Source organism: Pseudonaja textilis, chromosome Z, assembly GCF_049901715.1.
Source record: "Pseudonaja textilis isolate UNSWEBS1 chromosome Z, rPseTex1.2, whole genome shotgun sequence".
Taxonomy (NCBI): Eukaryota; Metazoa; Chordata; class Lepidosauria; order Squamata; family Elapidae; genus Pseudonaja; species Pseudonaja textilis.
In genome coordinates this window covers 112,476,204-112,501,445 of record NC_142008.1, presented here as the reverse complement: position 1 = coordinate 112,501,445, position 25,242 = coordinate 112,476,204, and the positions used below count along the sequence as shown (strand labels likewise).

The 25,242-nt window shown below is 41.3% G+C and overlaps 1 protein-coding gene across 3 annotated transcripts; it reads left to right on the top strand.

Annotated features, from left to right (window-relative positions):
• Positions 1–10,732: 10,732 nt before the first annotated feature.
• On the top strand, positions 10,733–23,895 carry LOC113453045 (vomeronasal type-2 receptor 116-like). 3 transcript variants are annotated; one of them, XR_015740351.1, is made up of 4 exons: positions 10,733–10,831; positions 11,510–11,740; positions 12,424–12,540; positions 13,460–13,512. XR_015740351.1 is itself a non-coding variant. In XM_087917811.1 (4 exons), exons 1-4 carry the CDS (start codon positions 12,976–12,978, stop codon positions 23,689–23,691), a joined length of 2,082 nt encoding a protein of 693 aa, XP_087773937.1. In that variant the 5' UTR covers positions 12,956–12,975; the 3' UTR covers positions 23,692–23,895. The 3 variants fall into 3 exon arrangements, 2 of the variants coding, with proteins under 2 accessions (XP_087773936.1, XP_087773937.1); XM_087917811.1 differs by lacking the exons at positions 10,733–10,831; positions 11,510–11,740; positions 12,424–12,540 and adding exons at positions 21,863–22,090; positions 22,578–22,704; positions 22,793–23,895 and having other exon boundaries at positions 12,956–13,803; XM_087917810.1 differs by lacking the exons at positions 10,733–10,831; positions 11,510–11,740; positions 13,460–13,512 and adding exons at positions 13,746–13,803; positions 21,863–22,075 and having other exon boundaries at positions 12,021–12,540.
• Positions 23,896–25,242: the final 1,347 nt, after the last annotated feature.

The window sequence follows — 25,242 nt, the reverse complement described above, 5'->3', positions numbered from 1 at the left end:
TTTCTCTCTCTAGCTGGGATCAGCGGCTAGTGACTCAACGGTCGCGTTATGCCTCTGGAAAGAATCCCATCCTCGTCGCCAGTGTTAAGTTCGGAGGAATGAGAGACTTAGCCAGGGCATTGCAAGCAACAAATACTTTATTATTAGTAATAAAGGGCTGATTGAGCTCGCCAGCCTGGAACGGGCTCGCAACAACCAGCGGCTAACCGAACCCGCAGCCTGCTTATATAGCCGGCTGCTGGGGTGGTCAGCCAATGGGGAGGCAGTAACGCCCCCCACAACTTGAGCGGACCTGAGTGGGGACTGTGGAGAGTCCCAGGGACATAACAGTGGGCTGCAACTTTTTAATCCAATTTTTAACCAGTTCTCTGGCTGGATAGATATGAACGGTTGGGTAATGTCACTCATCACACCCAGCCTCTCACCTCAAAGGAAGAAGAAAGATTCAGCTGGTTGGGCCTAATCCCAGCACTGGCTAGCCCTGCTCCCACTCCCACCAGGGGTGGGATTCAAATTTCTTAACAACCAGTTATGTGGGTGTGGCCTAATTTGTGGGTGTAGCTAGGTGGTCATGTGACTGGCAAACTAATTTTAAGTGGTCCTTACTTAATGGCTAGTTGATTAGCAAGTGTTCTAATTTACGACTGACTTCCCCAGAGCTACTTGACCTGTTTTTGATGTTTTAACAGCCATACATACACGCACACACTTATGACCAGTTAAAACATCCCATACAGTCTTGTGACTGAGGTTTTGTATGTTTTTGTTAGTTTCCAACAAATCCTTTTGGTTTCTGGTTAAGGATACCCATTGGGGAAAATTGACTTGTTTAACAACCAGTGTTTGCTTAATGACCACAAGGTTCACTTAACGACCATGGTGTTTGCCTAACCCAGGGGTCTGCAACCTTAAACACTCAAAGAGCCATTTTTCTATTTTCTTTTAAATGGGTATCTCTGTCTCTTTCTTTCTCCCTCTATCTCATCTCTCTCTCATCTCTTTCTCTTTCTTCCTCATCTCTTTCTGTTTCTCCCTCTCTCTGTTTCTCATTTCTCTTCCTCTCTTATCTACAACTGCTAAGATTGGAAGCTGTTTTTTAATAATTTTATTTCTTTGTAATTTTTCACACACATTTGTGTATATGTATCCAATATTCTTTCTTCCTTTCCACTATGTGTTCAAAATGGGCAAAGATTTTATGTGTGTTTGTGTAGCATATGTATATGTGTGTTATGTATGTGTATGTATATGTATGTATGTATGTATATGTATGTATGTGTGTTATAATGTCTCCCCTTTAAATGCAGGTGAGCAAAAAAAATGCAGGTGAGCAAAACGAAACAAGCAGTTCCAGAAATATCACAAACCAAAAAGCAAACTCTCACAAGAGGACTGCTGAAGTATTTTCAGTCCTCAGCAATAAATCCAAACTCTGTCCAGCAAACCAGACGTGGCTATAAATCCCAAAGCCTCAAAGAGTTCTCTTCGTCTGTTCACTCCCATAAATCACTTTGCTTCTGGCAAAGCTCGCCAGCCAAGCTGTTTCCTTTTATCCTCTATGGGGCGTGTTAATCTCCTTAATTAGTCACTGGCTCGACGCCTCCTTCCCAATTGAGATTGACGCCTAATCCTCCACCTATTTCTCACATCTAACCAGGATCTTTCCAAATTCTCTTCTTCACTGGAAAACTCGCACATGTGTTCCTGGTTAGCTATTCCCGGATGTTGCTCAGCCAGAGGAGAAGAATCAGAGGAGGTCGAAGGTCCTGACATCTCTATTAAATCAGGTTTGTCTCTCCTAGTTAAATCCATTTCCTCATCCTGACTGGATATGGATATATATATATATGGATCTTTGGTTGTTCGGGTTTTCTCCCGTGTAAGATTCGAAGTATCTAGGCAACGTTTCGATGAAGTCTCATTCATCATCTTCAGGCTTCTGTCTTCGGCTCTTCCTTCTCAGAGTGATGTGAGATTGCAGCTGCTTCTTCCTTTTAACTGCTAGTGGGGGTGGGACTTGATTGGATGGGGGCTTGGCTGTGTTCTGATTGGGTGGGGGTGTGTTCTCATTGGCAGGGGGTTTGGCTGTGTTCTGATTGGTTGTGGGGTTGGCCGTGTTCTGATTGGTTGGAGGCGTGTTCTGTTCAGGTGGGGGCTTGGTTGTGCTCAGGTTAGTCTTAGTTGCTGGGGGATTTGAGTTGGTGAGCTGTGATCTTGCTGTTTGTCTTCGAGTTCGTGGTTGTGCTGCATATTCATAGTGGGTGTCGGTTTGCTTCATGTATGGCTCGGAGGGGTTTGAAGTGGGTAGTGATGCAGCTGCAGTGCAGCTTCTGGTCCATGGTCATGTCTCATCTTCTGAGTGGGTGTGAGTCTGTTTTCTACATGGAAGTGTGGTGGTGGCATCTTGTGTGGCTCTCGTGGGTGTGGGTCTGGTGTCATTCTTCATGTTAGGTACTCGTCTGTTCATGAGGGCGGGTTTCCAAATCACTGGAAGGAGGGAGGTGTCATCTCGTTTGTTCATGCTGTGTGGGCGTTTTTCTATCTCTATGGCTTCTCTGATTATTCTGCTGTTGAAGTGTTCGGTTTTGGTGATAGTTCTGGTATTTTTAAAGTCAATTTCATGTCCTGTGGCTTTGAGGTGCTGGACCAGGGAAGAGGTTGTTTCTTCTTTTTTGATTGAGTTTTTATGTTCTTCAATGCGTGCACTTATTCTTCTGTTAGTTTGTCCAATGTATGTGGTAGGGCAGGCAGTGCAGGGATTTCGTATACTCCTTGGTTTTCTAATTCAATTTTGTCTTTGGGGTTTCTTAGGATGGTGGATATTTTTCTGTTTGTGCAGAATGCTGTTTTGATGTTGTGTTTTTGGAGGATCTTGCTGATTTTATCTGTAGTGCCTTTTATATATGGGAGGAGGGCTTTGCCGTTTTCTTGTTCTCTGTCTTGGATTTTGGTTGGGGTTTCTTTTTGGATTAGGTGGGTAATCTTCTTTCTTTGGAATCCATTGGCTGTAAGTACGTTGTTGAGAGTGTGTAGTTCGGTTTTTGGTGTTGTTCATCGGCTAAGCATTTTGTTCTGGAGATGAGTGTCTTGGCTACGGAATTGATCTGTGCTGGGTGGTGGTGTGAGAGTGCATGTAGATAGTGGTTTGTATGTGTTTTCTTCTGGTAGATGGTGTGTCCTAGGGAGCCATTGGATCTTTTATATACCAAGACATCTAGGAAGGAAGTTGATTGTTGGCTTCTGTTTCCATGGTGAATTGTATTTTGGGGTGTAGGCTGTTGAGGTGTGTGAGGAAGTTGTTCAGTTTTTCTTTCCTGTGTGGCCAGATTATGAAGGTGTCATCTACGTATCTGAGCCAGAGTTTGGGTTTGTGGTCGTATTTTTCTAGAGCTTGTGTTTCAAAGTGTTCCATGTAGAGGTTTGCGATGACAGGTGAGAGGGGTGATCCCATGGGTGCTCCTTCTATTTGTTTGTATTTTTGTCCATTGTAGGTGAAGTATGTATTGGATAGGCAGTGGTTGGTCAGATCTAGGATGTGCTTGGGGGTTGTATTTGTTTTGGATGGCTGCCAAGGCTTCTTTTATTGGCACTTGGGTGAAGAGGGATATGACATCGAAGCTTACTAGTAGGTCGCTGGGTTGTAAGTTTTGTTTCTTTATGATCTCGATGAACTGGAATGAGTTTCTTACGTGTGAGTTGATGGATTCTGCATAGGGTTGTAGTTGTTTGGAGAGAAATTTGGCCAGGTTTTGTAGAGGTGAGCCTATGGAGCTGACTATTGGTCTGAGTGGGGTTCCTTCTTTGTGTATCTTGGGGAGACCATAAAGCTTAGGGCATCTGGATGATTTCTCTCTGGGTATGATTCTTTGCTGGATTTCTTCACTGATGGGGGAGGCTTTTATTTTGGATCTTGCTGTTTTTTTCTAGGTAGGTGGTGGGTCTGTCTTTAGGGGTTTGTATGTGGGGTCTTGGAGTAGGTTGGTTAACTTGGTTTGGTAGTCAGATGTGTTCATAACCACTGTCGCGTTGCCCTTGTCTGCTGGTAGGATTATTATGCTGGTGTCTTCTTTCAGGTTAAGTAGTGCAGTTTGTTCTTCTTTGGATAAGTTGCTTTTGGGTGGTTTGCTAGTGCAGAGGATGTTGGTGATTTCGAGTCTGATTTTGTTAGCATCGTCAGGGTTGGTTTTGGTCAGGCTGGTTTCAACTCCGCATATGATGGTTTCTGTGGGGATGTGTTTGGGAGCGACAGCAAAGTTGAATCCTTTTGAAAGGACCTTGGTTTCAGCTTCAGTGAGGATCTTGTCTGAGATGTTGTACACTGTTTGTTTCATGTGTGGCTGTGGGGGGGGGAGTTGGTTTCTGGCGTTGTTGTAGTTTCCTGAGTTTGTTGGTGTGTGTGTCTGTCTTGAGGGTGGTCTGTGTTTCGGCTCTCCAGACAGCGAGTTGTTTGGATTTGTCCCAAAGTAGGGGGTGAATCTTGTTGCTGAGTCTGAGGTGGAGCGTGAGGAGATCTTTGTTGATTTGGTCTAGGAGAAACCTTTTTGTGTGAAGTTCATTTCTAATTAGGGCCAGTTCTGTTCTTTTTAGGATGCGTTTGGTGGCTGCTGTGTTGGTGTGGAATTTCAATTGGAAGCTTGTGGGAATTAAATTTTGATCTCGGCAGTTGCATAGGAATGCAAGGTCACATAAAATGGAAGCTCTTTGGACTTCAAGTTTTTCATAAGTCCTGGTCAGATGGTGGGTTTCCTCCCCGTAGAGGTGCAATATTTGTTTTCTGAGGTTCTCATGGTATTTGTATGTGGATCTTTGGTTGTTCGGGTTTTCTCCCACGTAAGATTCGAAGTATCTAGGCAATGTTTCGATGAAGTCTCATTCATCATCTTCAGGCTTCTGTCTTCGGCTCTTGCTTCTCAGAGTGATGTGAGATTGCAGCTGCTTCTTCCTTTAAACTGCTAGTGGGGGTGGGACTTGATTGGATGAGGGCTTGGCTGTGTTCTGATTGGGTGGGGTTGTGTTCTCATTGGTAGGGGGTTTGGCTGTGTTCTGATTGGTTGTGGGGTTGGCCGTGTTCTGATTGGTTGGAGGCGTGTTCTGTTCAGGTGGGGGCTTGGTTGTGCTCAGGTTAGTCTTAGTTGCTGGGGGATTTGAGTTGGTGAGCTGTGATCTTGCTGTTTGGCTTCAAGTTCGTGGTTGTGCTGCATATTCATAGTTGGTGTCGGTTTGCTTCATGTATGGCTCGGAGGGGTTTGCAGTGGGTAGTGATGCAGCTGCAGTGCAGCTTCTGGTCCATGGTCATGTCTCATCTTCTGAGTGGGTGTGAGTCTGTTTTCTACATGGAAGTGTGGTGGTGGCATCTTGTGTGGCTCTCATGGATGTGGGTCTGGTGTCATTCTTCATGTTAGGTACTCGTCTGTTCATGAGGGCGGGTTTCCAAATCACTGGAAGGAGGGAGGTGTCATCTCGTTTGTTCATGCTGTGTGGGCGTTTTTCTATCTCTATGGCTTCTCTGATTATTCTGCTGTTGAAGTGTTCAGTTTTGGTGATAGTTCTGGTATTTTTAAAGTCAATTTCATGTCCTGTGGCTTTGAGGTGCTGGACCAGGGAAGAGGTTGTTTCTTCTTTTTTGATTGAGTTTTTATGTTCTTCAATGCGTGCACTTATTCTTCTGTTAGTTTGTCCAATGTATGTGGTAGGGCAGGCAGTGCAGGGGATTTCGTATACTCCTTGGTTTTCTAATTCAATTTTGTCTTTGGGGTTTCTTAGGATGGTGGATATTTTTCTGTTTGTGCAGAATGCTGTTTTGATGTTGTGTTTTTGGAGGATCTTGCTGATTTTATCTGTAGTGCCTTTTATATATGGGAGGAGGGCTTTGCCGTTTTCTTGTTCTCTGTCTTGGATTTTGGTTGGGGTTTCTTTTTGGATTAGGTGGGTAATCTTCTTTCTTTGGAATCCATTGGCTGTAAGTACGTTGTTGAGAGTGTGTAGTTCGGTTTTTTGGTGTTGTTCATCGGCTAAGCATTTTGTTCTGGAGATGAGTGTCTTGGCTACGGAATTGATCTGTGCTGGGTGGTGGTGTGAGAGTGCATGTAGATAGTGGTTTGTATGTGTTTTCTTCTGGTAGATGGTGTGTCCTAGGGAGCCATTGGATCTTTTATATACCAAGACATCTAGGAAGGGAAGTTGATTGTTGGCTTCTGTTTCCATGGTGAATTGTATTTTGGGGTGTAGGCTGTTGAGGTGTGTGAGGAAGTTGTTCAGTTTTTCTTTCCCGTGTGGCCAGATTATGAAGGTGTCATCTACGTATCTGAGCCAGAGTTTGGGTTTGTGGTCGTATTTTTCTAGAGCTTGTGTTTCAAAGTGTTCCATGTAGAGGTTTGCGATGACAGGTGAGAGGGGTGATCCCATGGGTGCTCCTTCTATTTGTTTGTATTTTTGTCCATTGTAGGTGAAGTATGTATTGGATAGGCAGTGGTTGGTCAGATCTAGGATGTGCTTGGGGGGGGGTTGTATTTGTTTTGGATGGCTGCCAAGGCTTCTTTTATTGGCACTTGGGTGAAGAGGGATATGACATCGAAGCTTACTAGTAGGTCGCTGGGTTGTAAGTTTTGTTTCTTTATGATCTCGATGAACTGGAATGAGTTTCTTACGTGTGAGTTGATGGATTCTGCATAGGGTTGTAGTTGTTTGGAGAGAAATTTGGCCAGGTTTTGTAGAGGTGAGCCTATGGAGCTGACTATTGGTCTGAGTGGGGTTCCTTCTTTGTGTATCTTGGGGAGACCATAAAGCTTAGGGCATCTGGATGATTTCTCTCTGGGTATGATTCTTTGCTGGATTTCTTCACTGATGGGGGAGGCTTTTATTTTGGATCTTGCTGTTTTTTTCTAGGTAGGTGGTGGGGTCTGTCTTTAGGGGTTTGTATGTGGGGTCTTGGAGTAGGTTGGTTAACTTGGTTTGGTAGTCAGATGTGTTCATAACCACTGTCGCGTTGCCCTTGTCTGCTGGTAGGATTATTATGCTGGTGTCTTCTTTCAGGTTAAGTAGTGCAGTTTGTTCTTCTTTGGATAAGTTGCTTTTGGGTGGTTTGCTAGTGCAGAGGATGTTGGTGATTTCGAGTCTGATTTTGTTAGCATCGTCAGGGTTGGTTTTGGTCAGGCTGGTTTCAACTCCGCATATGATGGTTTCTGTGGGGATGTGTTTGGGAGCGACAGCAAAGTTGAATCCTTTTGAAAGGACCTTGGTTTCAGCTTCAGTGAGGATCTTGTCTGAGATGTTGTGCACTGTTTGTTTCATGTGTGGCTGTGGGGGGGGGAGGAGTTGGTTTCTGGCGTTGTTGTAGTTTCCTGAGTTTGTTGGTGTGTGTGTCTGTCTTGAGGGTGGTCTGTGTTTCGGCTCTCCAGACAGCGAGTTGTTTGGATTTGTCCCAAAGTAGGGGGTGAATCTTGTTGCTGAGTCTGAGGTGGAGCGTGAGGAGATCTTTGTTGATTTGGTCTAGGAGAAACCTTTTTGTGTGAAGTTCATTTCTAATTAGGGCCAGTTCTGTTCTTTTTAGGATGCGTTTGGTGGCTGCTGTGTTGGTGTGGAATTTCAATTGGAAGCTTGTGGGAATTAAATTTTGATCTCGGCAGTTGCATAGGAATGCAAGGTCACATAAAATGGAAGCTCTTTGGACTTCAAGTTTTTCATAAGTCCTGGTCAGATGGTGGGTTTCCTCCCCGTAGAGGTGCAATATTTGTTTTCTGAGGTTCTCGCGGGTATTTGTATGTGGATCTTTGGTTGTTCGGGTTTTCTCCCATGTAAGATTCGAAGTATCTAGGCAATGTTTCGATGAAGTCTCATTCATCATCTTCAGGCTTCTGTCTTCGGCTCTTGCTTCTCAGAGTGATGTGAGATTGCAGCTGCTTCTTCCTTTAAACTGCTAGTGGGGGTGGGACTTGATTGGATGAGGGCTTGGCTGTGTTCTGATTGGGTGGGGTTGTGTTCTCATTGGTAGGGGGTTTGGCTGTGTTCTGATTGGTTGTGGGGTTGGCCGTGTTCTGATTGGTTGGAGGCGTGTTCTGTTCAGGTGGGGGCTTGGTTGTGCTCAGGTTAGTCTTAGTTGCTGGGGGATTTGAGTTGGTGAGCTGTGATCTTGCTGTTTGGCTTCGAGTTCGTGGTTGTGCTGCATATTCATAGTTGGTGTCGGTTTGCTTCATGTATGGCTCGGAGGGGTTTGCAGTGGGTAGTGATGCAGCTGCAGTGCAGCTTCTGGTCCATGGTCGTGTCTCATCTTCTGAGTGGGTGTGCTAGTGTACTTACAGTAAAGAAAATGACAATATAAATTATCTGATCCTATCTTCCTTTTTCCTTCCCATCCCCATTCCTCCCCCCATCCTATTTTGTGTTGGCTTCCTGGCCAAGTACTTACCAGGTTTGATCCTGTTTAGCTTTCTAAAATCAGCCTACTGAAATAAATATCAAACTAAACTGCACAATAATTTACCTACCATCACTACCTTGCGCCCAATTTTAATGTAAACAGCCAATCTGCAGCATTACTAAATTTTGCTAAGCATCTGCTGCATGTTCCTCTCTTCCTTGATAATCTAGTCCAGAGGTCCCCAAACTTGCCAGCTTTAAGATTTGTGGACTTCTACTCCCAAAATTCTCCAGCCAGCAAAGTTGCCAAATTTGGGGACCCCTGATCTAGTCTTAGCTGGGAAAAACAGTCTGGAGTCACTGGCAAGAGGAGCTCAGTGCGGAGAAAAGTTGTGCATCTCCCCATATTGCTTTCTTCTCGACCAGACTCGTCCCCTTCTTCTCATTTGTAAAGGGAACTAAATTTAAAGGTGCTACTTGCTGCGGCAAGAGGAATATGGGGAGGTAAATAACTTTTCTCTATACCAAGAGGGCTGCGCGCGCTCTCTCTCTCCCTCTCCCTCTCCCTCTCTCTCTCTCTCTTGTCTCCACTCTTGGCATGGAAAGCAGTCAGTGGGAGCAGCAGTTAAGGTGGTTGGTCATCTGTCCCGGGGCTCAAGCTCATCATACTTGGAGGGGATGGAGATGCAGCAGCAGCGAGGTGGCAATGGCAATTCCAGCAGAATCGGGGCTTCCACACACACCCATGCTATCCATGCGGCCGCAGACATGGTGCATCAGGGCTTACAGGCTCTGCTCCCCACAGCCGCCATCAGCTGTCCCGGACTCAATCAAGGGGCACCTTGTTGACATGAGCCATTCCACATGTTCTTTCCTGCTGCTGTTTTTAGGAGAACAAACCAGCGGAAATCTGAATTCCCCCCATCAGAAACAGCTCCCAGGTAAGCAGAGAAAAATGGGATTCAACCTAGCTTGCTTCTCTGACTGCCTGGGAGCTGTTTCTAATGGGAGGGGGGATTTGGAAGCTTTCCACTATACTGGGAAACTCTTGTCTCCCATCAACAGCAGCAGGAAGGAACACATGGAGGCTCATGGAGGCTTGAGCCAGGTTAGCAGCTGCTTCCATTCTATCACCTGCTGCTGTTTTGGGGAGAGCAAAGGTTTCCCCAAACAGCAGAAAGCTTCTGAATTCCCCAACAATTGGAAACAGCTCCTGGGCAAGCGGAGAGAAGCAGGATTAACCTAGCTTGCTTCTCTGCTTGCCCAGGAGCCATTTCTAATGGGTGAGGGGACTTGGAAGCTTTCCACTGTGCAGTAGCAGGTGAAAGAAGCAGCTGCAGACCTGGCTGGATCCTATACAAGGCTCTCCATGTGTTCCTTGGGGGAAGACAAGTGGTGGGGGAAAAGCAGTCATTGGTGGCGGCAGCAAAAGGCAAGTGGGGGGAAGGTGACCACAAGGCTTGCAAAGCCTCACTCACCAGGGAGATCAGTAAAGGCAGGCCCAGAGCAGAAGCCAGGCAGCAATGGCTGGCCTGGTGGGCATGCAAGAACAGGTTGCAGGCAGCAGTGTTGCACATGTATGCAATGTCGCACATGTGCGAAAAGGACTGATGTGCAGCAGCGGAGAAGTGGGTGGAAAGGGCGGAGCCAGCAAGAGGCCCGATTTACTGGTTCTCCGAACTACTGGGAATGGTAACAACTGGTTCTATAGAACTGGACCAAACCAGTAGAATCCCACCCCTGACTCCCATCTATTTTTGGCCTGTTTTTCAGCCTGTTTTGGGGTCATTTTCAGGCCATTTTCAGGCCATTTTGGGGCCATTTTCAAACCATAGCGGGACATTTTAGGCCATTTGTCAGGCCATTTTTAGTCATGAAAAGAGAAAAACACACACTGGTTTGAAAGAAGGGTCAAAGAAACCAGCAACATTAAACAAGCAGCTCTCTAGCAACAGAGGTGAGGAATATAATACCACTATCTCCTTTTTATAACATAGTCCTTTCAGCAATTCTAAAAAGGTTCCACACCCATTTGCCCTACTAAAGTTGACCCTGAGGACACAAAAAAAAACTCCAAATGGCTTCAACAATTCTTAGAAAGAATGCTAACAACCAGAAGTTTGCAAGGAATGTAAGTTCTTCCATTCCACATGATTCAGTCGCAATTGAAGAAGCTTCTTGACTGTGAAATGTCTTCAAGGAAAAACAAAGAGAGTCTATTTCCCTCTTGAAAAAGTAGCTTTGGATGTTCTAGCAGCTGAGAATTTATAATTAGCAAATGGAACAAACGAGGTTATTCCTCAGGCCCTTTGCCAATGGGAATGGAGGACTCGAGGGATGCATGTGACTGTCCCATCCTCCATTCTTATCACAATCTCTCATCCCTGTAGTCCTTGACAAACATTTACTCCAGGTGAAACTGTGACACAGAAGCTGGAGGGGAGACAGCTCCATTGATCATTGAGATCTACCTAAGGTAAGTGACCAAGTCAGGCAGGATGGAGGGGGGAGAAGCATATCTAAGTGGGATGGGAAGAGCACTAGCCCCCACCCACCCACCCCTGGACTTTCCTACCCTGAGATACCTCATATGCACTTAGCAGGCAAAAGCAGGGAGTGATCACATTTAAATTTTGTTATTCATTCCTACAAATCCTCAGTTTATGAATGTAATTGGCAGACTCCATTAAATACTTAACTTGAGAACTACCTGTAACCTTCACACACACACACATACACACACACAAACACACACACATACACACACACACACACACAGAGAGACAGACAGAGAGAACTTACATTTCTATTTTGATTTATGGATCTAATGTTTATATTTTTGTCTTGCAATTCATATGTTCCTGCCTCTGGATGCCCTCATGTTTTGAAGTTGTTCACATGTGTGTGTCTCACTATCATTAAGAAATTGGTCAGTTTGTCTCTTCCAGTCCTCCAGCACTCTATGAAAATAGGAGCAACTGACACTGAATAATGGCATTTATTTTCCCCATCCTATTCCATCCCATTTCTGGGAGCCTCAAAGCTTTGATAGTATGCTGCAGTCCCTAGTTTTATCTGAAAAACATTTCCAGAAGGCAGATCTGTCTGTTCTACTTCAAAGATCTTGTTGCAGACAAAGATATTTTATCAACAGAAAGAAGACACTCATGGAAGATGTCAGTATTCATGAAGTAATAGGATTGTCTGAAGTGATGTGCAAGAATCCTAGCCTTCAATGCAATTTTCAGGAGCCTCTTCCTATTCGTCATATCTACCATCAGCTTGGAGACATTAACATTGCTGGCATTATTTCTGTATGCTTGATTTTTTCTGACCCCATTGATTTCAGTCAACATCCTTCTCAGGCATTTCATGAGGGACTTATGTAAGTACATCATTAATTTATTGTCAAGCTCTGCACTTTGCTAGTATATCACATGATGCTTGAAATATTTTCCTCTAATGGCAAAATCTCCTCATAGAAACATCTAAAATAGGATGCCAAGGTTTATCTTATCTGATATTATATTTTACTTCAGTTTCCAGATAAAGTTGAAATGGAGATCAAATCTCCATTTATAAGAAATCACATATCAGTATCTATTAATATACAGGTATGTATAGCTTAATTTATGAAGCTGTTACTACAATTAACGAAGGTAAAGCATATATTTCCCATAAGTTTTATCATTTGTTATTTCTGGTACCAAAAGGTCACAATTTCCTTTTGCCTATAAACCATTCTTAAAAGCTGCAGTTTGATAGTGGGCCATTCTCACATACAGAAACATAGAAATAAGAATTATTTCACACATTCCACAAAATGTGTTGTACTAAAGGGTTGTAAGTGCCATAATGTGAAGCTTTCTTAATGTGCTGTTTTTAATTCTGTTTTACAGAATAGTTTTTCAGAATTACCAGCATATCCTGGCCTTAGCATTTACTATAAAACAGATTAATGAAACCCCCCAGATCCTTCCCAACACCACGCTGGGCTTCCACATTTTTAACAGCAATTTTAGTCCAAGTTGGACCTACTTTGCCTCAATGGTTCTGCCTTTCACTCAGGGCAAATTCATCCCTAACTACAAGTGTGGAATCACAAATATCTTGGCTGCAGTCATTGGGGCACCTGATATCTCTCTTCACATGGTGACTGTATTGGGTATCTACAAAGTCCCTCAGGTAAGATGTGCTGAAGATATACATTATCATTTTGCCAAACCTCCACAGACACCTATATGCTTCTCTTTTTAAAAAGGAAAGACCTTTCAGATTCCTAGATAATATGTTCTACTTGATAGAATCATCACAGCAGCATGAATAATTGTTATTCTGAACAGACCCCAAAATGTGCCTCAATTCCAGACGTTGAACTAAGGTTCAAATTTAAAATGTTCACAATGAGATTACTTCCAGAAAAATGTATTTATTGAAACCTTAAGAGTGACATCTTGGCTGATATTTTATAAACAACACAACTGATTGCATAATTACAGTATATAAAGTCAAAGATACCCAAGGATTCAAATGAATAAATATATTTTCAGAAGCTCACATAGACATTTGCAATTGCATATATTTACCTTTCTGTAGTTGACCTATGGCTCTGCTCCAGTTATGGATAAAGAGACTCAAGCAGTTTTCTTCCAGCAAATGTTTCCGAATGAATCCCACCAACGTAGGGGCCTCCTGCAATTATTGCTGTATTTTAGATGGATCTGGATTGGAATTCTTGTGGTAAAGGATGAGAAAGGAGAGAAATTTCTCCAGGAGGTGATCCCCACATTTTCTGAGTATGGCATCTGCATTGAATTCACTGCAGAGTTCCCAAATGTAGCTTTTTACAGTGATTTTAGTGAAACTGTAGCTGAAGGGATAGATATATACCATGTTCTCATGAAAAGCACAGCCAATGTGATAATCTTATATGGTGAAATTCAGTCCTTAGCATTTCTGAGAACTTTCCTCCAATTTTCAGCAGTGGAGGATATACCAAGGAAGAAAAAGATTTGGCTAATAACAGCTGAGACAGATTATACTTCAATTTCCGTTCATAAATCTTGGGATATCCATTTCCTACATGGTGCTTTATCCTTTGCAGTTCACACAAAAGAAGTCCAAAACTTCCAGGAATTTCTTCAAACTCTAAATCCAAGCAACAATCAGAATGATAATTTTCAAAAAGATTTCTGGGAGCAGGCATTCAGCTGTTTCTTCTCAAACTCAAAAAAGGAGGAGTTTGAGAAAAAGTGTACTGGACTGGAGAAACTTGAAAACCTTCCTACATCTGTGTTTGAAACACACATGAGTGGACAGAGTTACAATATTTACAATGCAGTCTATGCTGTGGCACATGCTTTACAATCTCTTTCTATGTCAAAAACTAGAGAATCAACAATGATGAAAGAAAGAAGGAAACCTTTTCACAATCAAGAGTGGTGGCAGGTAAGTCTGTTAGCAGAGTAGTACAGAAACCAACATATCTGAAGTTGCAACATGTGCCCATAAACTCTAGCAAACAATATTCTCCAGGAATATTGATGTCTGAAAATCCAAAAGTGAGATCTAATAATGGATTAACGAATCAAAATATTCATATGCTGATATTAAAATTGTAAATGGCATTCTACGAAATTCTTTAGAATATGCTTTTCTCCATGAAATTAACTTCCTATGAAGCCCAAAACTAAAGTGACAGATTGAAATTCTTCTAAACTGATTTCTTCTTGTTTTACATCTATAGATAAAACCTTGTCAATCTGAGCACTCTACTATCTGTATCTGCAATTTACTCTGTTAATTATTAGCAAGGGGCTTCACAGACATAATATCCAACCTGAATTGCCCTTTACTTCTCTGAAATTCATCCCATCCATCCTGGGAAGCCACTTCCTTACTATATTCTATCACTATTCCATAAATTCAGTCTATTCATCAAGAGTGTTCAAACTTGACAAATTTAAGATTTATGGACTTCAACTCCCAGAATTCCTGACCTAACATGACTGGAAAAGGAATTCTGGGAGTTGAAGTCTACAAGTCTTCAAACTGTCAATTCTTAGGAGATTTGAGATATTTATTTTAAGGATACCTAAAAGTTTGTAGCTTCCAGTTCCTAGCTTTTATAGTTTCACTCATAAACCACTGTATCAGGATGGGAAAAATCTAATGAATATTTTATAGATATCTATTTAGCATAGTATCATAGGGGATCCATTTTTGATTCATTGGTCTTAATGGGCGTGGCTTACTGGAACTTCCAGGAGAGCCATTTTTGCCTTCCCAAGGGTCTGGAGGCTTCCCCTGGGCCTCTGGAAGAGCAGAAATGGCCTCCCTGGGATCTGGAGGCCCACTGGAAGCCAGAAACAGCCCCGTTTCCAGACTTCTGATATTTCCAGGAGATCTGTTTTTCACCTTTCCAAGTCTGGAGTCCTTCCCCGGCCTCTGGGAGGGGTGTCAAACTCTTGTCACCACGGCATCATCACTTAATGTATCATAACTTTTTCCCCCTTTGTTAAACCGGGCATGGTTAGCATGTAATATATCCAGCACATTGGCCATGAGTTTGACAGCCCTGATCAAGTGTCAGCAAGCACTTGACAAGGGATGAACAAAAAAATAGAAGAAATATTTTTATAAATTAAAGGGAAAGTGATTAAGGAAATTACATACTACCTTAAATTCTAAAGTAGTTGATGGGGAGAAGTTTCATTAGTAATTTTAGAATAAGGGTGTTTTTTTTTTACTGCTTTTCAAATGTTAAGAACCTTTGGAACAGCATGTTTGATGGAAGTCAATGGGTGAGATTCCTTCAGTCCTCAATGAAAGCAATTTTGAGTATGAATTTAAAGGTTAAGAGTATGAGTATGAATTTAAAGATTAAGAACTTTTGGGAATAAGATTAAGAACTTTAAATGAATAAACAGCAGAAAGGTGATTAGGGTTTTTTTTTTTTTTTTGTAAAGTTAGAAATTGACTAAGGAACCAGATGAATTTGAAATAAGCTTTTTGAAATCAATTAAAATAAACATTCCCATGGAAAGTCACTGTTGTTTCAATTGTGGATTTTTAAAAAAGTAGAATGGATAATTTAGTCTTCTGAGAATTGGGTTGATCATTATCATTTCCTGATCTACTCGAATAGGTGAGAGCTATGCAAAAAGATTCAAAAAACAGAAAGCAAGCCTAAAATAAGATAAAATCTCAGCCTCTCTGTGGGGATCTTGATAATAAGAAGAAAGAATGCTATTCATTTTCATGATTCGGCCATTTTTGTTACTATTAATCAGGAAACATTGCTATTAATACCAAAACATTTCTTTATTCTCCTGTTGAAGTTCAAGTCTAGATAAATTCATTTTTCTCAAGAGGTGCATGTGGACTAGTCCATTTTTTTTAAAAAAAAAAACTAGCTGACTGCCTCAACTTGTAGCCTTTGTACCAAGGACATGTTCTTTTTTCTGATGTTTCCAGTAATCAAAGTGGATACACTGACTTGCTCAGTTGCCAATCCATTTCCTGTTCTGCATGAATGGTACTAACCAGGTGATCTCTTAATTGGAGGGATGGTTTCTCAGATTATATTTGTTTCCAATGAACATTGGTTTGATGAATACCCTTCAAATAGGATATTTGATATTACAAAGTAAGCAAATATCTATCCTCACCTAATGGGAATTTAACAAGTATGGTCTAAAACATATGAAGAACAGTTGCAGGAACTGTTCTAGTTTAATGAAAAGAAGGACTGGGGGTGGCATGATAGCAGTGTTCCAATATCTCAGGGATTCCACAAAGAAGAGGGAGTCGAGCTATTCTCCAAAGCAACTGAAGGCAGGATAAGAAACAATGGGTGGAAACTAATCAAGGAGAGAGCAACTTAGAACTAAGGAGAACAACTAACCAATGGAACAACTTGCCTCCAGAAGTTGTGAATGCTCCAAAACTGGTAGTTTTTAAGAAGAGATTGGATAACCATTTGTCAGAAGTGGTGTCGGGTTTCTTGCTTAAGCAGGGAGTTGGACTAGAAGACTTCCATGTTCCCCTCCAATACTGTTTCTTTATTCTATATACCAAGGGAAAAGGGTGTTCTCCCTCTATAAATCGATCACCTTTTGAAAAGATGTCACATAAGGCTGATGTGATCCCTGGGTAATTTTGGAAAAGGAGCCTATGGCCCCAGAGGCAAGATCATCGACCTTATCAAGGGCTTTGATAGCAATGATACTGACAAGGGCGAGAACTCGCTGTGGGATCGTTGTCTGGGATGTTAAGTCAGCGAATCGGCCCATGCCAAAAATTTGATCTGCTTTTGAGCCACGATCATGAGCAACTTTCTCAGCTTCGGCACGAAAGTCTGATTCCCACACAATGTATTGCGGTCCTGTCAGTATCATTCGGAAGAGGTCTTTCCAATCTCGGGGTAGCATAAAAAAGGAGGTGCTGATGGTGTTAATGAGACCTCTGACATACGGTGCCTGAATGCCATACATGGCCACGGCTTGTTTTAAATCTCTAATTAATTTCATGGATAAGGGTTCAAGCCTAGGCACCATATCCCCACCTCCACCCCCCACATATTCTATGGGGCAGAGGGAGAGCTTCTCTAGGTAAGAGAGCCCTCCTTGCGCCCCTGTGCCATGGCTTGTGCAACTGCTCCCATGGGTGTCTGATCCCCTGCAGGATTTAATTTAGGAGGAACCGAGGGTGCAGGAGCTGTGTGGGAAGAGGCTTCCAGTGGGAGAGCGTCTTTGGTTTTGGTCTCAGCAGCATAGGGAGGGGGACCTCCCGCAGGGGTGGTGGTGCCAGTGTTAGTCAGTGCAGAGCTGTGAACTTTTAAACATTCCATAATTATCCGCCAGTTGGTTAAAATCTTTGGCGGAGCCCTGGGAGTATCATGAAAAAAGTCACCCAAACGTTGCCATGTGGAGACTTTTAAGGACCCCTTTTCCGGATAAGCCGGACACTGCATGTGGATGTACTTTAAAGGGACTATGAGGTCCTTTTTAGTTGGAGCCGGGAGCGTTTTGCCCTGACTCCTAAGAATCAAAATTGTGCTCTTCGTTAATTCCCTTAATTCTTGCAGATGCACCATCTGCGCTTTAGAGAATTTGCTGCCCATACTCACCTGAAGGGAGGATTTTCTCCTGGGGAGGGATCCGTGACACTAGATGGCGTCCCTGGGTTGCAACTGGCTCGTCCGGCCGGGTGAGATGGGAGGTCGAAGGCGGGCGGGTCTGCTTCTTTTCAGCAGATCACGTCGGAGTCACCAGATGCGGCTTTGCTCCGCATTAGGAGGGCTTCTCATTGAGTCCAATGCATCAAGAAAGAGACCAAGCCGGTTCAGTCTTGGATGAGCAGCCCCGAACACGCGCTCAGGGAAGCTCTTTTATTGAACACACATTGTTAAACGTCACAAAAGAGAAAGTTCAGTCTACTTTACATGTTAAAAGAGTGGGGGGTCTCAGTGGATACACTGTAGCGCCCAATCACAGTGCTTAAGGGATACAAAGTAACCAATCCACGCCTGCAGTCCAGCCAGTAGCCCAAGGTGGGCAGCATCCTTTTGTTCCTGATACCTGCTTTCAACCTACGTGAGGTCTTGCAGGTATCGAAACTCCTTTGTCTACGTGAGGCTTTGGCATATGCCCAGGCTGTTAGATGTGGATTCGCTGCTGCACTGATTGCCTCATGGGGTCTCTTCACCCTCCTGATAGCACTTCTATCAGCCATCCTGCTAGACTGCTCCTGTCTAATGTGAGGTGAATAATCCCAGATCTATGGCCCTTGAAGCAGCCCCCTCACTGCTGGTGGAGCTAACACAGCTGTCACATGGAGGGGGTGTGGATGGTGCCATGGCGTAGTCCCTGCCTTCTCGGCCCCCATCATCCAACCTGGTCCTCCAGCTCTGCTGCACACTCTGCAAGCAAAGACAGGTGGTGGAACAGATCATGCCCCTTCCTCCCTGGCCATATGCAGGTTGCAGCTGCTTGTGGACTCCCTCCGCCCCACACACATGCTCACCACCTCCTATGCTGGCTGTACCCACCACCTCAACCCTGCTGCTGATGCTCTGACCTAGGGCTTACTTTGAAAGGGGTAGGGTTATATTGTGAGCAGCATGATAAATCATGCTAGATCATATTTTGGGGGTAGGTCATATTTTGGGGGAAAACATGATTTCCTAAAATTATTTTCTAAATTAATTTTAGATTTTACTTTCTAAAAGTAAGTCTATTTTCCATTTTATTGTAAATTTTACAGGCATAGGTTTCTAAACATGGACTTCATGTGATCACAATTTTCAATTTCCTGTTTGTTAAATCTGGGAGGATGGTTCAAAAATGAGGCAAGACTCAGATAACAACAACAGCTCTTTATTAGTGACTTCAGATCTGAGCGAGCTATCCCGGCCGCAGCAGCCCCTTATATAGGGCTGGCTGCGGCTAGGCAGCCAATGAAAGCGATTTGAGTTTGCCGCTCTTGGCAGGGCCAATCGCGGCAGTCCATTTACTAGCCAATTGCATCAGTCTGCAGTGACCAATCACGATCTGCTATTCGCGGCCCAATCAGAGTTGCAGGCTTTCGAGCCTGCTTGTCTGGAACACTTTTAGCTTCCCCATTGATTTTGCTTATGGAAAGCCAGTGAAATAGATTGCAAATCACAATCAAGTAACTATGGGATGCCACTACAGTCAGAAATCCAGGTCAATTGTTGACTTCCAGGATTGTGATAATAATAAGCAAAATAAGGAAGTCATAAGAACCACTTGTTCTGCACTGTTGCAATTTCAGATGGTTGCTGCACAGGCAGTCATTAAAAAAGGAACACCTGGACTTAAGTGTACCTGTACGGCCTCAAAATTCAAATAACTACCTCAGTTATTGTTGGTATTCAATCACTAATGAATCTTTGCAAGAACATGAACCCAGCCCCCGCTGTCCTCCACTGTCCCAGAATTTGCCCAAATTCATGTTCATTGTGCTCTTCACACTATCTAACCATCTTATCCTTTGTTATCTTCTTCTCCTTTTGCCTTCAATCTTTAAAAAACCAGAATCTTTTCCAATAAGTCCTCTCTTCTCATTAGGTGGCCAAAGTATTTGACTTATGTGGGCATAAGCTGAAACATATGGCACACTTTGCTAGCCACTATAGTGTCAGTGTCTATTTCCATGACTTTTTTAAAAAAATTAAAATATCTAAAAATATAAATATTTTCCCTGTTGTGAAGTGTCGGTTTACAAAGAGTTGCAAGATCCAAGAGTTCTTGACCTTTTGTTCTCTCTCTTGAAAAATTCATCACTATCTTCCCTATTTTAAGAGTCTGTCTCTTTTTCTGTGTTTTTTAAAAATTATTTATTTATTTCAAGTGATAAATAAAGTTTTACTGTTTTTTAAATTTTTAGTTGAAAAAAGAAATTGAAAAAAAAATTAAAAATTGAAAAAAGAAATTTTAAAAATTGGAAAATGATTTTTCTTTTAAAAAAGGAATTCCAAAATTTTAAAATTTTAAGAATTTACAAGAGTTTTTGACCCTTTATGAAATAATATGTACGTCTCTCTTTTTTTGGAAATCTCAAGCTGTTTTCTAGGAGATGTTTTGCTCTTAGCCCTCTACTCCCTGCCTTGAAAATTTATCCCTTTCCTTTCTTTCCTCAAGTGTTTTGTACTTATCGTTTATTCCCTGTTTTTTTGGCCCTTGGTTGCCTGGCCACTGCTAGGGTTTTCAGGTATGATATGCTGATGTTGGGCACTCTGCTTAGCTGGATTGATTGATTTCACCTCTTTGTACTCCAAGGAACTCTAAAAATTCTTCTCCATCACCACAAATTGAAAGCATACATTCTTAATTGCTCAGCCTTCCTTATAGATTAAATCTCACAATTGTACATTTCTACTGGGAAAACCATAGCTATATGGGCCTTTGTTGACAAGATGATGTCTCTGCTTTTTAATATGCTGTCTAAGTTGGTCATAGTTTTATCCAAAGGAGCAAGCATCTTTTAAATCAAATCAATCAGCGTCTGCAGCGTCAGGTCTTGGAGCCATGAAAATAAAATTTTTTTACAGTTTCCATTTCTTCCACTTGTATTTGCTAGGAAGTGATGGGAGCAGATGCCATAATCTTATTTATTTTTAATATTGCATTTCAAGCCAACTTTTGCACTCTTTTTTTTTAACTCACCACGAGACTCTTTAGATCCTTTTCAATTTCTGCCATGAGAGTGATATTGTCTGCGTATCTGAGGTTGTTGATATTTCTCTCAGCAATACTAATTCTGGCTTTGATTCATCCAGCCAGGCATTTCACATGATGTACTTTGCATATAATTTAAATAAGCAAGGTAATAATATATAACTTTGTTGTACTTATTACCATATTTTAAACCAATCAGTTTTTCCATATCCGGTTCTAACTGTTGCTTCTTGGTCCACGTTAAGGTGTAAGGCCTGCCCCAATCTGATCCTTTAGAAAAGAAAGACCCTCAACTCCATTTGGTTAAAGCAAAGAATTCTTCTACTAAAATTGTTGGTTGCAGTAATGTCACCCCAGCTCTGAATTCTCCCACTCTAACAAGGTTCATCGATAATTCATTCTTTCCCCACCTCCATGACCAGTCTGTTTCCAGCCAACCAAAGCTCACCAAGATGTTTTGAGAAAACTGAGATGTTTGGGGGTAATCTGCTTTTTCTCAGGTTGTTTGGCCTTGGGATGTTGGTACAAACAGGATCTGGCTGCTCTGGTCTTTATCACCTGTCATTCCCTTTTCTGATTTCCCATCACATACACACACAGCTTCTTTCATCCCCCCTCTTCCAGCCTTTGCTGGCAGGAAGTCTGTGAGGTGCCAAGCTGAATCACACAGAGCTGATTTAGCTTTCTAATGGTGGTTGGGAACTCCCAACTCCCAAGAACTCACCACAGATTGTTGTGATGCACATAATCAAAGGCTTTAGCATAGTCAATGAAATAAAAGTAGATGCTTTTTTCTGTAACTCCCTTGATTTTTCCATAATCCAGGAAATGTTGGCAATTTGATCTACAGTTCAAATCTACTCTTCAAAACACAATTTGTACTGCTGGAAGTTGTCTCTTCACTTACTGCTAATGCCTAGTTTGTAGGATTTTGGGTATCATCTTGCTAGTGAGTAAAATTAGCACAATTATGTGGTAGTTTTATACATCCTAGCATTTATTATATATTTATTAGAAGTGATCTGGCTTAAGTAGCTTTCTCAATTAAACTGCAGAGCTTAATTTTATTTTTTTGCTGCTTCTTTATTTTGCAATTTTATATTAATTTTATTTCAGTAATCTGATATATAATCTCTACCTCTTTGTTAGAATGATTGTCATGTTATTTCTTTGATACTGGCCTACAACTAAAATAAGTGTTTATATTTTCTTGGTTTTCAGAAACATTAATTTGTATGTTTTGAATATATGAATTATTTCTCTCTCCCTTGATTTGTTCCTCTCTGGTTGTCTCTATGCTTCAGCTTCATTCTTTTCTGAGAAGTATCAGATTCAACAATAGTGTTGGTGAAAAGATCTCTTTTGATGAAAATGGAGAATTCATTGGTGGATTTGATATTATCAACTGGATCACATTCCCGAACCAGTCATTTCTTAGGGTCAAAGTTGGAGTGATAGATCCCAAAGGTCCAGCAGACAAGTTCTTCAATATTTCTAAAGATTCCATCACATGGCCAGTAGGTTTGAATCAGGTTAGCGTTTTGAATCTAAATTTGTTTGCCTTCATTTAAATATTGTTATTGATGGAAGTCCCAGAGCATCATCTTTAACCAATATAGGTAGAAATTTCCTGGAAAAGGAAAGATACCAGTAAGATTTATTTACTTTTTTAGCAATTGCTATTGAATATTGTATCATTTATGGGTCCTCTATTAATTATGAAAAATGGTTTTTATGGTTTTGAAGTAAATGCTGTTAGATTTCATTAGTCTGCTAACTTCAAAATTCAGAAGTTGAGAAAACCAACTTTAACTAACCAGCACAGAAATTGTCTTTGAAGAATGGTGATGATGTTTATCACAGGCCTTAAATACAATAATTGTAAATATTTAATTAATTTTTATTTCTCAAAAATTGCATCTAAAATTATGTAATCTATATTTTTAATCTGTTAATTCTGCAGTAACTCTCTTATTACATCCTTTCCTCTCTGTATTTTAAAATGTTTTTCATTGACAGGCATTACCTCTATCTTTGTGTAATGATCCTTGTGAGACAGGACACAGCAAGGTCAAGAAAGAAGGGCAGTTGTTTTGTTGCTATGATTGCCATGTATGTCCAGAGGGGAAAATATCAAAGGAGAAGGGTAGGAAATCCCCAAATATAATGGGACTAAACCATGATGACACAACAGTATAATTCCTATTAATTAATTCACCTGCATTCTTTTTCAGACATAGATGACTGCTCTCCATGTCCAGAAGATCAATATCCAAATCCCACAAAAAATACATGCATTCCAAAGCGGATCACATTTTTGTCCTATGAAGAACCCTTGGGGATCAGTCTGACTGTTCTTTCTCTTTGCTTTTCTTTAATGACAACTTGGGTAATCACAATCTTCATGAAACACAAAGACACTCCCATCGTCAAAGCCAACAACCGGAATCTCACTTATACACTTCTAGTTTCTCTTCTCATCTCCTTCCTTTGTGTCTTTCTATTTGTTGGGAGGCCCAATACGATTGTGTGTCTCCTTCGACAAACAGCTTTTGGCCTCATCTTTTCTGTGGCAGTTTCTTGTGTATTGGCAAAAACCTTTGTTGTGGTTCTAGCATTCATAGCCACCAAACCTGGTTCCAGAATGAGGAAATGGGTGGGGGGAAGGATGGTACATTGCATTCTACTATCCTGTTCCCTTGTTCAATTAAGTTTTTGTGCTGTGTGGCTGTTAACATCCCCACCGTATCCAGATTTTGATGTGCTTTCAATGTCTGAAGAAGTCATTCTGGAGTGCAATGAAGACTCAATCATGTTCTACTGTGTTTTGGGCTTTATGGGTTTTCTTGCTCTGATTAGCTTTTCTGCTGCTTTTCTAGCTAGGAATTTACCTGACAGCTTCAATGAAGCCAAATTCATCACCTTCAGCATGTTGGTCTTCTGCAGTGTTTGGCTGTGCTTTATTCCAACCTATCTAAGCACAAGGGGAAAATATACATTGGCAGTGGAGATCTTCTCCATGATTTCTTCCAGTGCTGGTTTATTGGTGTGTATCTTTCTTCCCAAGTGTTTTATCATTGTAATGAGACCTGAACTGAATGATAAACATCAGCTCATAAAGAGAAAGTTTTAAGAAATCTTTACATTTGTCTGATATCGTTTATATGTACATGTTGGAGAACTTCCCCACTTTGACATTTAAGTCAGAGAACAATGTACAGAGACAGTGATGTTCTTTGTTTCCCTATCTCCTGAGATTTGGATAGCTTGGAAGTGTTTTTTTTTTTCCTTCCGGAAGGCAACTGGGGTCAATAAAAATATGAATTACAGCACAAAATGATGTATTGACATATTTATTGACATTATTGATATACTGACACATTTTAGTATGTTATGGCAAGCTCAGACTAAATGTGTCGATTAAATGTGCATTGTAAATTTGTCTTTACTGGTCATCTTAATACATATGCACTGGAATGTGCAAAAAGAAGTACAGTTAAATACAAATGAGAATTTGTTTAAACAGGGAAGGTCTATTTTTTTTTCTGAAGTAATCAGACAGAGTGTATTCCCTGATGTGCACCGCTGGTAGTCATCACCTACGAAACATGGAGTAAATTCAAAAGCTGGCCATATGCCTTCTTCTCAATAGCAAAGGTCAAAGAAATATCTGGCACAAAAAATAATTCTAGTAAATTCAAATAAATTCAACCAGAATTCCAATACATGCTAATATCCAATTTGTGTAATAGTCTCCTTTTAGGAGATTCAATGCAGTATAATGACGGAGTAGAACAGCATGTTTCATAATCATAAGTCTGGTTGAGTAGATAAGTTTTGAAACCCTTGAATAACTGCATAGAACCAGAGGTTCAATGATCATACGTTTATTTGAGTAGATAGTTTTGCAACACTTGAATGAAAGGCACACAGTGATTCTAAGTGCCAGTTGATGAGGTCATTCAGTGAGCCATGGCTGAATTGATATATAAAAATCTCACAAATAAAATTCTGAAAATAGACATTCCGCCTAAATTTTTTTCTGATCATAATCCTGTACTTCTGGTTTTGAAGCTCTGACTAAATGTATCGATTAATCGATTATCGGTTTTGAAGCGCAGAGCTTGAATTTTAGATGGAGATTAAGTGAAGCTATTCTACAAAAGGAAAGGATTGTAAAAGACTATAATAAGGAACTGCAAAAGTATTTGAGAATAATTTAAGTAAAGCAACCAGCTTAATGACAGTATGGGATGCTAGTAAAATGCTTATGAGGGGCTACTTTATACAGCACAATCATTTTTAGAAGAAAAAATTATCAGGAAAAGAAAAAAAGGATATTGAGGCCAATATTATAAGTTCTTTGAGGATGAACTTTTCCATTCACTAAAGGACAGAGTAAATGATATACAATGGGGGAAGGGAGGAATACCCCACACCAATTTCATTATTAAACATGGATTACAAACTCTTTGCTGCCATTTTGACAGAAAGACTAAAGGAGATTTTACAGGCATATATACATCAAGATCAAGCAGGCTTTCTGTCAAAAAGACAGCAATGAAATAATGTGAAGACTGTCTTAAATATTATTGAATGCTTACAATATCATAATGAGGGATGGGCAGAATAGAATAGAATAGAATAGAATAGAATAGAATAGAATAGAATAGAATTATAGTAA

Excerpts from the sequence above, each read along its gene's own strand:
- LOC113453045 (XM_087917811.1), top strand. The coding sequence starts at position 12,976 with ATGGATAAAGAGACTCAAGCAGTTTTCTTCCAGCAAATGTTTCCGAAT. Across the intron at positions 13,804-21,862 it reads ACAATCAAGAGTGGTGGCAG|CTTCATTCTTTTCTGAGAAG; the intron begins GTAAGTCTGTTA and ends TCTATGCTTCAG. Across the intron at positions 22,091-22,577 it reads GGCCAGTAGGTTTGAATCAG|GCATTACCTCTATCTTTGTG; the intron begins GTTAGCGTTTTG and ends TTTCATTGACAG.